Below are 13,223 nucleotides of genomic sequence, written 5' to 3' on the forward strand. Positions count from 1 at the left end.
ATTTGATAAACTACTAAAGATAATCAAAAGTAGTTAAAATTACAAGTTCAGATGGTGGCTTTTAATTTAGTAAGCTACTGTATACTTAGGTGAAAACCAAATTAACACTGGAATTCCATTACAAATTTGAGATTGTAACGAAGCAAATAGGTTTTATGATGAATTAAAATACTAATATCAATAAAAATAAAATTCCCACTCCAATTAGGTATCAAAACATTTGTTCCGCAAGTGGAACTTACAAAAAACATTTAGAATTAACTCAATAACTGAGTAGTAAACATAATTTCATAGAATTAGCTGACAATTGTATAGTAGTTTGAAAAAAGCTCTTCTCCTTGTTCAATGTCCCTGAGTGCAACAAGAATGACACATCGTAGTGGACTGAAAACAAAAAGAAACATAGGCAAAAGTTAGGAGTGTTAACAGATACAAGCTCATATTTTTAATACCATCAAGATGGATTTTATTGATAATTTTATTCAGATTCCTTACTATCATCTTAATTTATGTATTTGATTTCCATAAGGAAATAGCTTTCATCACTGATGGAGGCATTTTAGAGTATATTTATTCTGCATCATTTAAAAAGCCCACAAAATCAATGTTTATACAACTGACTACTTCTTTGAAAATGTTTCTATGTTCCAGTTCAAAACTGGTATCATAAAAAGCATTTTAAAATGATGTTATAGTTCAACACTTCAAAAAAAATTAATTTGTATCTTTGTATTCTGCAAAGCTGGAAATGCTACTTAACATTTACTGGAATTTAAAAAAATACCTTTTATAGACACAATAAGACATACGCATACCTTCAATGTTCCTACTCTTCTAACTTTTCCTGTACTTGCTGAACAGTAATAACATTATGCCCAGAATATCAGGTTAAAAAAACTTCATTGTTAAAACACACACACATACATATAGAGACATAAAAGTTATTAAGTTTTAAGTACAGGGAATTGTCTAAGTTTTAAATATCATTCATTTTCAAAGGACAATTTAATAGGACCTGTATAAAATATAGTTTGCTAGCAACTGGCAGCTAAGTGAAATGATATGAAGGTAATGTCTTCCTACAGTATTGTTAATTGAAAAAAAAAAACTTAAATATACAATTACTTATATTTAAAAATTGTTACTTGAGTATTCTCAGTAGACTTTCCACTTAATGCACAAAAAATAAATGTTACATTAAAAATACACATTCTTGGGCTTCCCTAGTGGCTCTGGTGAAGAATCCACCTGCCAAGCCAGGGGACGGGTTCAATACCTGATCCGGGAAGATCCCACATGCTGCAGGACAACTAAGCCCACGCACCTCAACTACTGAGCCGGAGCTCTAGAGTCATGAGCCGCAGCTTCTAAGCCCACGTGCCACAGCTACTGAAGCCTGTGTGCCTAGACCCCATGCTCTGCAGCGAGAAAAACCACTGCGATGAGAAGCCTGTGCACTGCAGCTGGAGAGCAGACCCTGCTCCCTGCAACTAGAGAAAGCCTGTGTGCAGCAAAGAAGATGCAGTGCAGCCATAAATAAATATTTATTCTTATCACTTCTATGTGGAATCTAAAAAATACACCATACTAGTGAATATAACAACAAAAAAGCAGACTCACAGATACAGAGAACAGACTAGTGCTTACCAGTGGGTGGGAGGGGAAATACAAGGGTAGGAGAGTAAGAGGTACAAACTTCTGGGTATAAGACAGGCTACAAGGATGCAGTTACAACATGGGGAATGTAACCAATATTTTGTAATGAATGTAAATGGTAAATAACCTACATTAACACATTTATGATGAACATAAAAATCTAAGTTATATTTTTTCACTAAAAAAACCCCCAAACTCTCTAGTTTTTTCTTAGAAAATATATATATATTTTAAGGTACAGCATAAGATAGAAGATAGGAAAAACTCTTTGAGAAGAACTAACCTTTGTTTGTCATAGCTGTAGGCAATGTTTGGAAGATACTGCTTCAGTTCTATAGGGAAAGCTGCAGGCACATCAAATTCCTGATAACAGACATTAGCTGCTCTGTCTAAGAACAAGTAGAAAACTTTTTAGAAACAGAACCATTTTATCAGGTCATGGAAAACAGTACTGAATTATGGCACTTGATGTATAGTTTTCTAAATTATCAGAAAATGCTCAAATTAATAATCACTATTATGTTCCAGGCACTGCAAGATTTTATATATATACATATATTTGCATGTTTTATTATTTACTTTTTGAAGATTAGGAAACAGAGGCTCAGAGAGAATAAAGGTTACGTAGAAGAGTCAGGCTTCAAGTTCACGTCTAACACCAAAGTCTGTGTTAAATGTAGTCAGATGATCAAGCTTACAGGAAAATAAAGCCCTAGAGAAGATTGGTAACTCACAAACTTAGTAACAGAAACAGTGTAGTGATTAATCTATAAGGCTATGTTGAGGAACTGACAAAATAATCTCTAAGTTAACTAGTAAAAAATAACTAAAAGAATAGTGATCAAAAGGGCAGTTATCAATTGCCTTATTTATTGCAAAATCAGAATAAAAACAGTTAAAAAATTCCAATTAACGTATATCATTATCTCCCCAAATTCTCTGGTTGATATCAGCCATTATAAAATTTACTTCAGGGCTTTCAATAGCTGAGATATTAAACTTAACTGCCTCTGGCACTCAGTCATATGGCAAAGGAGGAACATTACCACTGCTGTATTTTTATCTTACAGCCCCAGGGTGCCAACTTACCATTTGAACAATTGTTCACATACTGTCCTATAGCCAATGGATTATGAATTTCTGATGTTAGCCATGTACTATCACTCATTTTTAAAGGGCCAAGTTGATCCCTCCCATTGCAAGATCTGAAACAGGTGAAAGCATTAGCTAAGAAACTGTTCCTCTGTACCTTAAAATTCAATTAACCCTCAGTGAAATTTTTCTTAAAAACTTTTTTGTTGTTTTAAACTTTTAAATTTTGTATTATGGTATAGCTGATAAACAAACAATGTTGTCATAGTTTCATGTGAGCAGAGTAGGGACTCAATCATCCATATACATGTACCCATTCTCCCCCAGACTCCCCTCCCATCCAGGCTGCCACATAACATTGAGCAAAGTTTCATGAGCTATACAGTGCTGGTTATCCATTTTAAATACAGCAGTGTGTACCTATCCATCAACTCCTTAATTATCCCTTCCCCCCATTCTTACCCTCCCCCACCCCCCAGCAACCATAAGCTCGTTCTTAAAGTCTGTGTTTAAAAAACTTATCTAATCAATTAGGCAATTAAAAGATTTTTTTGGGAGGTTCAATTTTCTAAATTGATTTTTTCAGAAGAGTTTAAGGTTCACAGCAAAACTGAGGAAAAGGTACAGATGTTTCTTAGGTACCCCCATTCCCATACATGCACAGCCTCCCCAGTTTTCACCATCCCCAACCGGAGTGGTATGTTTGCTACAACTGATGAACCTACACTGACACATCATAATCACCCCAGAGTCTATAGTTTGCCTTACAGCTCACTCTTGGTGTACATTTTATGGGTTTGGATACATGTATAATGAGAGGTGTCCATCATTAGGGTATCATGGAATATTTTCACTGCCTGAAAAATTCTCCATGCTCCACCTTTTGACCTCTCCTCACCTCCCCAGACTTTAGCACATGCCAATCACTCTACAGTTTCCATAGTTTTGCATTTTCTAGAATGTCATATAGTTGGACTTTATATATTATGCAGCCTTTTCCAAATTGGCTTCTTTCACTTTAGTAACATGCCTTTAAGTTTCCTCCATGTCTTGTTCTGGCTTGCTAAATAGATTCTGATTTAAAGTACAAACGCCAGTGGTCATAGTCATTGTGGTATGGTTCTGTCTCCTACAATTAAATTTGAACATGGCACCAACTTACCTATACACGACTTTTGATATTCCTTTGTCATTTCCATCAATGAGTACTCCATCTAGGCATCTAAAAATAAATGGATTTCCAATGGACTGGAAAAAGATTGGCTCGTACTTCTGATATACTGTACCTAATATATAAGACAAACACATATTATAGCAACCTATAAAAATCATAACCATCATGATAAAAGACCTTTCTCTGGAACATAAACATAACATGGAAGAATTTGCTTTAATTTCTCTACCTTTTTCTAATGTTTCCATTCTCCAGTCTAGACTATCACATTCTCTTTGGCTACTTCCCTCGTTAGAAAGTGCCCAATAGCAGAAGGAACACAGAACCAACTTGTCCACACAGTCAAATAAAATATGACTATTTTGGTTAACAAAAATGTGAACACCACATTTTAGGCGCAGTTTCAAAGTTGTGTTTTTGCTTTTATTTTTTAAAGTAGATTTCTATTTGACATCTATTAAAGAGACTTTTAAGAAATGTATTTTGTTATTAATCAATTAGTGTAGATATAAATGGGAATAGATGAGGCTGGCATTCAGGTTGTTTTTCCTTTCATTTGCAATGGAGGAAAGGAGAAAATATTTACAGGGTGCTTCCTATGCTGCAGGCATATTGAAAGTCAAGTTGCTCAGTCTTGTCTGACTCTTTGCCACGCCATGGACGGTAGCCTACCAGGCTCCTCCAGCCATGGGATTTTTCAGGCACGTGTACTTGAGTGGGCTGCCATTTTCTTCTCCAGGGGATCTTCCCAACCCAGGAATTGAACCTGGGTCTCCTGCATTGCAGACAGGCACTTTACCGTCTGAGCCACCAGGGAAGCCCTGTTAATCTATTTATTAAATTTATTTTAGTATTTATTTGTTCCTGGCTTGTTCTGTTTAGTCTTTATGGAGTTAGGATAGTTGTGAAGGAGGAAACTGAGATGCTCCTATTTAGGGACATAGAATTAGAAGATAGTAGAATGACTTCTTAAAAAACAGGTCTGTCTGACAAACAACATACTTTCTACTGCACCAAATAATAGTTTTAACAAATAATATATTCTACTGAGCATTCCAGTTAATGATCTTTTGCAAAGAAACTGCTTTACTTTTCAAGTTTAGAAATGGCAGGAAGATCTTTATTCAGTGATTTATAGATTTAAATTTAATCTTTATGTTTTAATCCACATAATTTTTTACCTTTAATTATTATCTAACCCAAACTGACTTATTCTCTAGTAATTTCTAAGTAATCAGTCTTATCAAAGTAGGCCATACTATACTCACCTAAATTTAAATGTTGATTAGAAAAATTTCCTTAAAAAAAAAATGCATTTATCCCAAAATGCTCCTGGATACTTTCTAATACATGAGATAATTTACAAACAGTTAATTTCCAACTCAAGATTTAAAAGTCCATGGAAATCGTATTTGTACGGAAGGAATACAGATGCAGACATAGAGAATGTATTTGTGGATATGGCAGGGGAGGGAGAGGGTGGGACAAACTTAGAGAATAGCATTGAAACATATATATTACCATATGTAAAATAGATAGCTAGTGGAAAGTTGCTGTATAACACAGGGAGCTCAACCTGGTACTCTGTGACAACCTAGAGGGGTGGGTTGGGGGTGGTGGGAGGGAGGCTCAAGAGGGAGGGGACATATGTATACCTATGGGTGATTCAGGTTGTTGTATGGCAGAAACCAAGAGAACACTGTAAAGCAATTATCTGCCAATTAAAAAAAAATCTGTGGAAATCAGTTTCCAATACAACCCCTTACTCTAAGGCTTATAGGGTTAGGTATTTTGTTGAACTTATGTTTATCTGTATATAAGAAACTCTTGGTCAAGTACTAATTATGTCATTACCGGGATACATAGATACAACCGCGCCTTTCCGTACCAATCCTTTAGTAACGAAGACACCTTTTCCAGCAGAAATCAATGAGCTAGGTGCTCGGACAACACTGAAACCCAATGTCTTATAAAGAATTTCTTCTGGTGTAAAGGTATTTTGCTGCTGATGTCTGTATTCAAGCTGTTTTACCCTTGGATGCTGAACTGACAGTAGGTCTTGATATTTTGATTTAACAGGTTCTGGAAGCACAGTCAAGATATCTGATTGTTTACTGAAATCATTTACGAATAGAGCCTGGAAAACTTTCAGTAATGTTCCTAGGACATCTTCATCTGAGATAACTTTGTCTTTGGATTCTTCTGGAACATATCGGAGGGTCCTGAAAATGGGAAAAGTTTCTATTCACTACCATTCAACTGATAAAAGCCAGACTGTCTTGATGTCCTCAGGGTTACTGGCCTTTATGAAGATAATTCTCATGTGTTTGAAGGGCATAAAACTAAGAAGTTTGGAAAAGAATTTTGGGGGTTCAGTTCTAGTTACCTGACTCCCAACAATACTTACACAGGTCAACAACAGCTAATACTTATAAAAGGCCCATTCCATACCAAATTCTATTGGGTCCTTACTTTCATTATCCCATTTTTGCAGACAAGGAAACTCAAGCTTAAGAGATGTTAAGGAAACTTGCCCAACATCTTAAAGCTGGTAAATGGCAGAACAAGAAGCAGAAAACAGGCTGGTTCCCAGTACACCTAAAGCCATTATGTCCTCAAACTGCAGTGGCCCTTTTTACATGCGTGTAGCTTCAAAGACACATTTAACATTATATATGTAGTCAGTCTCGCTCTGCTGCTGCTGCAATGGCACCCCACTCCAGTACTCTTGCCTGGAAAATCCCATGGATGGAGGAGCCTGGTGGGCTGCGGTCCATAGGGTCGCTAAGAGTCGGACACGACTGAGCGACTTCACTTTTCACTGTCATGCATTGGAGAAGAAAATGGCAACCCACTCCAGTATTCTTGCCTGGAGAATCCCAGGGACGGGGGAGCCTAGTGGGCTGCCGTCTATGGGGTCGCACAGAGTCGGACACGACTGAAGCGACTTAGCTAGCAGCAGCAGCAGCTTCAAAGACACATTTAACATTATATATGTCGTCAGTCTCTCTCAGGAGTACTTTAATGATCACTTTTTAAGTATTATTTTACTTCTTGTTTTACGTACAAGGAACCAATTTCCACCTCAGTTTGATAGTAGTAATGATGCATCTGAATTTACGTTTCTGTAGTACGAAACTGGGAGAGCTCTTTGGCTATTCACTACCCTTCAACCGAGCTAGTTTGCCTATTTAAGTGAGCATCACGTTAACTTCTTCCAAGAAGGCAATTTACTAAAGCCAGTATTAACACTGATCCTACGGCCATCTACTCAGCTAGATCGCCTTCTTTAGGCGCTGAATCCGTATTCTAAAACCAATACTCCGACTTGCTTTTAGTGGCCTTTTGCTCGTTATACATCAACTACTCCAAGCTGTTACCCTCACAGCCGAGTTGCGTTGTTTTCTCCGTACAAACTACAGAGCTGTAAAAATAAACCACGGTTTGGCTTTTCTAAGGCACTTCAAGCTCCTAACTTTGTCTTGATAGAAAGAAGGCCACGCACCTTCACGCCGTGCAAGTTATTTCCCTTTTTCAAACGTTCCTATTTTTTGCCCAAACACAAGCACCCAAACTCTGCAGACAGACTTAAAACTCTAGCCAACGCCCGCGGGAAACAAGGCCTGAAGACCTCGCAGCGCCGGGAACGATGGGAAATACGCCTTAGGCCCCGCCCACCTAAAAGCCCCGTGCGGTCTTCGGGCCCCCAGCCGGCCTGACTCAGCCAGCCTCCGCCTCGCCCACCTGGGGCCTTGCCCACTTCGAGCCCCGCCCACTCAGGTCCCGCCCGCCTCAGGCCCGTAGGCCGTCTTAGGCTCCGCCTGCTTGAAGTTCCACTCGCCTAGGGCTCCGCCCACCTCGGTCCGCTAGCCTAAGTCCTTGCGGCCGCGATGGCGGCGCTGGGAGGTAGGAAAACGGCCTGCGTCGAGCCGCCTCGCCCTCTCACCTCGGGTTGTGGCTTAGGTTCAGCGCGATCCAGGGTACGAAGCGGTACCTGTAACGGCGCCATCGCTGCCAGAGGCCCCGCACCAGGCGGCCCGGCATGGCTGTACCGTGGCGCCTGGACGAGGACGGCGCGGGAGAGGTGGGGGGCGGTCTCGGGCCCGCCCCGACCGAGGAGGAGCGGAGGCCGCGCAGTCCCGCCCCTTCGTGGTCTCAGACCTTTTCGCTCCGCTTGGCTGTCCTGGTACCCCTTGGCTCGAGTTGCCGCTTCTCCGTGCCTCCGCTTTATTGATGCCAGCTCGCTGAAACAGGTTCGTAGAGCTGTAGGAGGGCCGCTTATTTCTTTTTCCTTTCTCCATTCGCTCGTGTATTTTCACACACGAGACTAACTCAGTCATCTTCAAATCAGCATATGTTCATTAAGAAATAGATGTATTGCCATTTCCTCAGAATGGAAAGTCTGCTTTCCAGTTCTTTTCCTGAGAGTGAGGGTGAATCCTAACCTAAAAGTCTAAATCGAACTAGTCAGAGCTAGTGAAAATTCAGGGAGACTCAAGTAGCCTTAGGACTAACTTGTTCTATTCCAAATAGTAATAAAAAGAAAAAAAAATACGGCAAAGTTTCTATTTCATCCTATTGTAATAGGATAATTGGCAAACTCCGGAAGCTCTGCTATCAGGTGTTGTGTTTGGTAAATTGACATCCTCCAGAGTTAACCTGATTTGCTGCTACTGCTGCTCTTAAGTCGCTTCAGTCGTGTCCGACTCTGTCCGACCCCATAGACGGCAGCCCACCAGGCTCTCCCGTCTCTCGGATTCTCCAGGCAAGAACACTGGAGTGGGTTGCCATTTCCTTCTCCAATGCATGAAAGTGAAAAGTGAAAGGGAAGTCGCTCAGTCGTGCCCGACTTTTAGCGACCCCATGGACTGCAGCCCACCAGGCTCCTCTGTCAATGGGATTCTCCAGGCAAGAGTACTGGAGTGGGGTGCCATTGCCTTCTTCGAACCTGATTTGCTAAATGGAGACAATTCAGTTCCAGGATGTGTAACAAATGACATTCAGAGAGTAACTTTAAGGTCTCCAGACTTAAAAGGAACCAAAAAGGACTAGTTGACTTCTTACCTATAGTGATATACTTATCTTTAAAAGCAAAAAAGCAGTTTTTATATATATTTCCAGTGCTTTAAAATTTTTTATCATAGGTTTAATCATGTAGGTGTACACCTAGTACAAAGGACCATTTTACCCAGACCTTATTTATTTATTATTTTGAATTACAGTTGACATACATTATATTAGTTTCAAGTATGCAACATAATGATGTGATATTTATATGTATCGCCACCATAATGTAGTTAACATCTGTCACCATATATAGAAAATTTTTTTCCTGAAATGAGAACTTTTAAGATGTACTCTTACTGACTTTGAAATGTGCTGTACAGTTTTATTAGCTGTCATTTCTATGCTGTACATTACATCCCCATGACTTACTGAAAGAAAGTTTGTACCTTTTCACCCGCTTCATGCATTTCGTCCACCCCTGACAACGACCAGTCTGTTCTGTTTCTAGGAGCTTGTGTTTTTGTTGTTTTTCCAGTTCTTTTTTATTTTTGATTCCACATATAGGTTAGAATATATGCTACTTGTCTGTCTCTGTTTTATCTCACTTAATAATGCCTTTAGGGTTCATCCAGTTGTTGCAAATGGCAAAGTTTCATGTTTCTCTTGTGGCTGAGTAGTAGTCATTGTATATGTGTGTGTATTTACTGTATCTTCTTTATCCATTCATCTATTGACGGGCACTTAAGTGGTTTCAGTAATGATGCTGCAGTGAACGTGGTGCAGATAGCTTTTCGAGATTATGACTTGGTTTCCTTTGGAAACAACCAGAAGTGGAATTGTTGGATCATATGGTAGTTCTAATTTTAATTTTTTTGAGGAACAGCCATACTGTTTTCCATAGTGACTGCATGGATTTACATTCTCACAAACAGTGCACGAGGGTTTGCCTTTCTCTACATCCTTCAGTTCAGTTCAGTTCAGTCGCTCAGTCGTGTCCAACTTTCTGCGACGCCATGAATCGCAGCACGCCAGGCCTCCCTGTCCATCACCATCTCCCGGAGTTCACTCAAACTTACCAACACTTGTTTTTGGCTGTCTTTTCTATAATAGCCATTCTGACAGATGCAAGGTGATATCTCATTGTGATTTTGATTTGTACTTCTCTGATTACTTAGTGTTGTTAGCATCTTTGCATGTACCTGTTAGCTATTTAGATATCTTCTTTGGAAAATTGTTCAGATCTTTAGCCCATGTTAAAAATCAGGTTGTTTTGCTGCTTTGATTTGTATGAGTTGGAGAATTCCATGGACTATAGAGACCATGGGGGTCACAAAGAGTGGGACATGACTGAGTGACTTTCACTTCACTTTATATGTTTTGGACAGTAGCCCCCTTATCAGATTTGTGGTTTGCAAATCTTTTTTCCCACTCAGAAGCTTGCTTTTTCACTTTGCTGATGGTTTTCTTTGCTGTACATAAGCTTTTTAGGTTGGTGTAGTTGTACTTATTTTCTGTTTTTGCTTTTGTTGCCTTTTCTTTTGATGTCAAATCCAAAAAATCATTGGTAAGAATGAGCTTACTGCCTGTGTTTTCTTTGAGGAGTCTTATGATTTCAGGTCTTATACATTCAAGTCTTTAATCTATTTTGAGTTAATTTTTGTATATACTGGAAATTGGTAGTCTAGTTTAATTCTTTTTCATGTGGCTGTCTAGTTTTCCCAAGATTGTTTATAGAAGATACTGTCCTTTCTCTATTGTGTATTCTTCTCTCCTTTCTTGTCAATTTATTGTTGTAAATTTATTTATGTGCATGGCTTTATTTCTGGGCTCTCTGTTATGTTCTTTTGATCTGTGTGTCTCTTTTTATGCCAGTGTCATTCTGTTTTAATTACTATAGCTTTGTAATATTTGATACCAGGCAGTATGCTGCCTCCTGCTTTGCTCTTCTTCAATACTGCTTTGGTCGTTTGGGATTTTTTGTGGTTCTGTACAAGTTTAAGGATTGTTCTGTTTCTGTGAGAAATACCTTTGGGAAGTTGATTGCATTGATAGGGATTGCGCTGAATCTGTAGATTGCTTTGGGTCATATGGGCATTTTAACAATATTAATACTTCTAATCCATGAGCATGAAATATCTTTCCATCTATTTGTGTTTTCTTCAGTTTATTTCTTCAGTGTCTTGTAGTTTTCACTGTCTAGGTCTTTCGCCTCCTTGGTTAAATTTATTCCTAAGTATTTTTTTGGATGCATTTGTAAATGTGGTTGTTTTTTAATTTGTCTTTCTCCTAGTTCTTTATTAGTGTATAGAGATGCAACAGATTTTTGCATGTTGAAATTGTTCCCCACAAGTTTACTGAATTTGTTAGTTTAACAGTTTTTTGGTGGAGTCTTTATAGAGTTTCTTATATTTTGTATATTCAATTTCTTTTATTTATTAAAGATATATTTTGGAGTCTCCCCTTAGTTTGTAAAAGTATACTTCATTCTTCTGTCTGTTTCTAAGGTTTCACCTTTAAGTTTAATATTTACTGTAGTTTTCTGGTAGATATAATTTATAGAGTTTTAAAAGTTCTCTTCTGTTTTTGATTTGTCAAGAATTTTTGTCTTAGGTTTTAAATGAATGGTGAATATCAAATACTTTTCTTTGCTATTTATTGAGATGATCACATAATTTTTCTCTGTTCTCCCGTTAATGTAGTAAATTGTAATATTGTTGTTGTTTAGTCAGTCAGTCATGTCCAATTCTTTGCAATCCGTGGACTGTAGCTCTCCAGGTTCCTCTGTCCATGGGATTTCCCAGGCAAGAATACTGGAGTGGGTTTACATTTCCTTCTCCAGGGATCTTTCCCACCCAGGGATCAAACTCAGATCTCCTGCATTATAGGCAGATTCTTTACTGCTGTGCCACTGGGGAAGCCACATTGTCAAATGTTGCACTGTCCTTGGATTCCTGAGATGACACTACTCAGTTGTGAGTGACACTTTTGTCACACTCTATCATTTAAAAAATTTTTTATTTATTCGTTTATGTATTTTTGGCTGTGCTGGATCTTTATTGCTGCACACAGGCTTTCTCTAGTTGCAGAGAGCAGGGGCTCCTCTTCCTTGTAGTATGCAGGCTTCCCATTGTGGGGCTTCTCTTGTGGCACACAGGTTCTAGGCACTTGGGCTGCAGTAGTTGCAGCACGTGGGCTCAGGAGTTGTGGCGCACAGGTTCTAGAGGGCAGGCTCAGTAGTTACGGTGCGTGGGCCTAGTTGCTTTGCAGCATGTGGAATCTTTCCTAACCAGAAATCAAATGCACGTGGATTCTTTCTTCAGTTTCATGGCTTGTTTGTAGTTTTATTTCAGATTTTGGTATTAGGCTTATGCTGACCTCCTGAAATTAGTTCAGAAGTGTTCCTGTCTCCTCTACTTTCTACAAAAAAAAAACAAAAAAAAAATTTAACTGTAAGATTGGTGTTCTTCCTTTATTGAATGTTAATAGAATTCACCACTGAAACCATGGGCTTCTAGTTTTCTTTGATAACGAATTGAGTTTCTTTTAAAGATTGTAGGGCTATTCAGAATTTCTCTTTCATCTTGTCTTAAGTTTGATAAGTTATATTTTTCATGGAATTTGTTCATTTCATCTAAGTAGTCAAATTTGGTAGTATAAAGTTGTCCATAAATATAATCTTACTGTCTTTTTAATGTCTATATGATCTGTAGTGATAAATTCATTCATAATTTTGGTGATTTGTGTTTTCTTTTTTCCTTCATTGTAACTGGAAGTTTATGGATCTTTTCAAAGAAACAACTTCTGATTTTATTAATTTTCTCTGTTGTTTGTCTATTTTCTATTTTGTTCATTTTATTATTTTATATATTCTACTCACTTTGGGTTTATTTTGCCCTTTTTCCAACTTCTTGAGGTAGAACTTTAGCATCAGTGTTTTTAGACCTTTTTTCTTTTCTAATATATGCATCTAAAGTTAAAAATTTCCTTCCAAGCATTAATGTTAGCTGAGTCCTAGGAATTTTGATATATTGTATTGTCATTAGCATTCAGTATAAAATACTTTTAAAATTTCCCTTGTGATTTCTTTTTTGATTCATGATTTAGAAGTGTTTTTAATTTCTAAATATTTGGGATTTCCCTAGATATGTTACTGTAATTGGTTCTTAATTTTTTTGTCATTAGAGAATAAGTATGTTTTCAGTTCTTTTAAATTTATTAACTTGTCTTATATCCTAGGATATGCTCTCTCTTGGTGAACTTACCAAATGCTGTTGAAAAGAGTATATACTTTATA

The 13,223-nt window shown here is 38.1% G+C and overlaps 1 protein-coding gene across 1 annotated transcript; it reads right to left on the reverse strand.

Moving 5' to 3' along the window:
- On the reverse strand, positions 1-7,966 carry SETD9 (SET domain containing 9). Its single transcript, XM_068990694.1, has 6 exons — positions 7,869-7,966; positions 5,777-6,144; positions 3,911-4,034; positions 2,746-2,861; positions 1,940-2,045; positions 1-384 (listed from the first exon to the last, which is right to left on the reverse strand). The coding sequence occupies exons 1-6, from the start codon at positions 7,964-7,966 to the stop codon at positions 297-299; spliced, it is 900 nt and encodes a 299-aa protein (XP_068846795.1). The 3' UTR covers positions 1-296.
- Positions 7,967-13,223: the final 5,257 nt, after the last annotated feature.

The sequence above is a fragment of the Capricornis sumatraensis genome, chromosome 18 (genome assembly GCF_032405125.1).
Source record: "Capricornis sumatraensis isolate serow.1 chromosome 18, serow.2, whole genome shotgun sequence".
Taxonomy (NCBI): domain Eukaryota; kingdom Metazoa; phylum Chordata; class Mammalia; order Artiodactyla; family Bovidae; genus Capricornis; species Capricornis sumatraensis.

Excerpts from the sequence above, each read along its gene's own strand:
- SETD9 (XM_068990694.1), bottom strand. The coding sequence starts at position 7,966 with ATGCCGGGCCGCCTGGTGCGGGGCCTCTGGCAGCGATGGCGCCGTTAC. Across the intron at positions 4,035-5,776 it reads GGTTGTATCTATGTATCCCG|GTACAGTATATCAGAAGTAC; the intron begins GTAATGACATAA and ends CTTATATATTAG. Across the intron at positions 2,862-3,910 it reads ATATCAAAAGTCGTGTATAG|ATCTTGCAATGGGAGGGATC; the intron begins GTAAGTTGGTGC and ends CACCTGTTTCAG.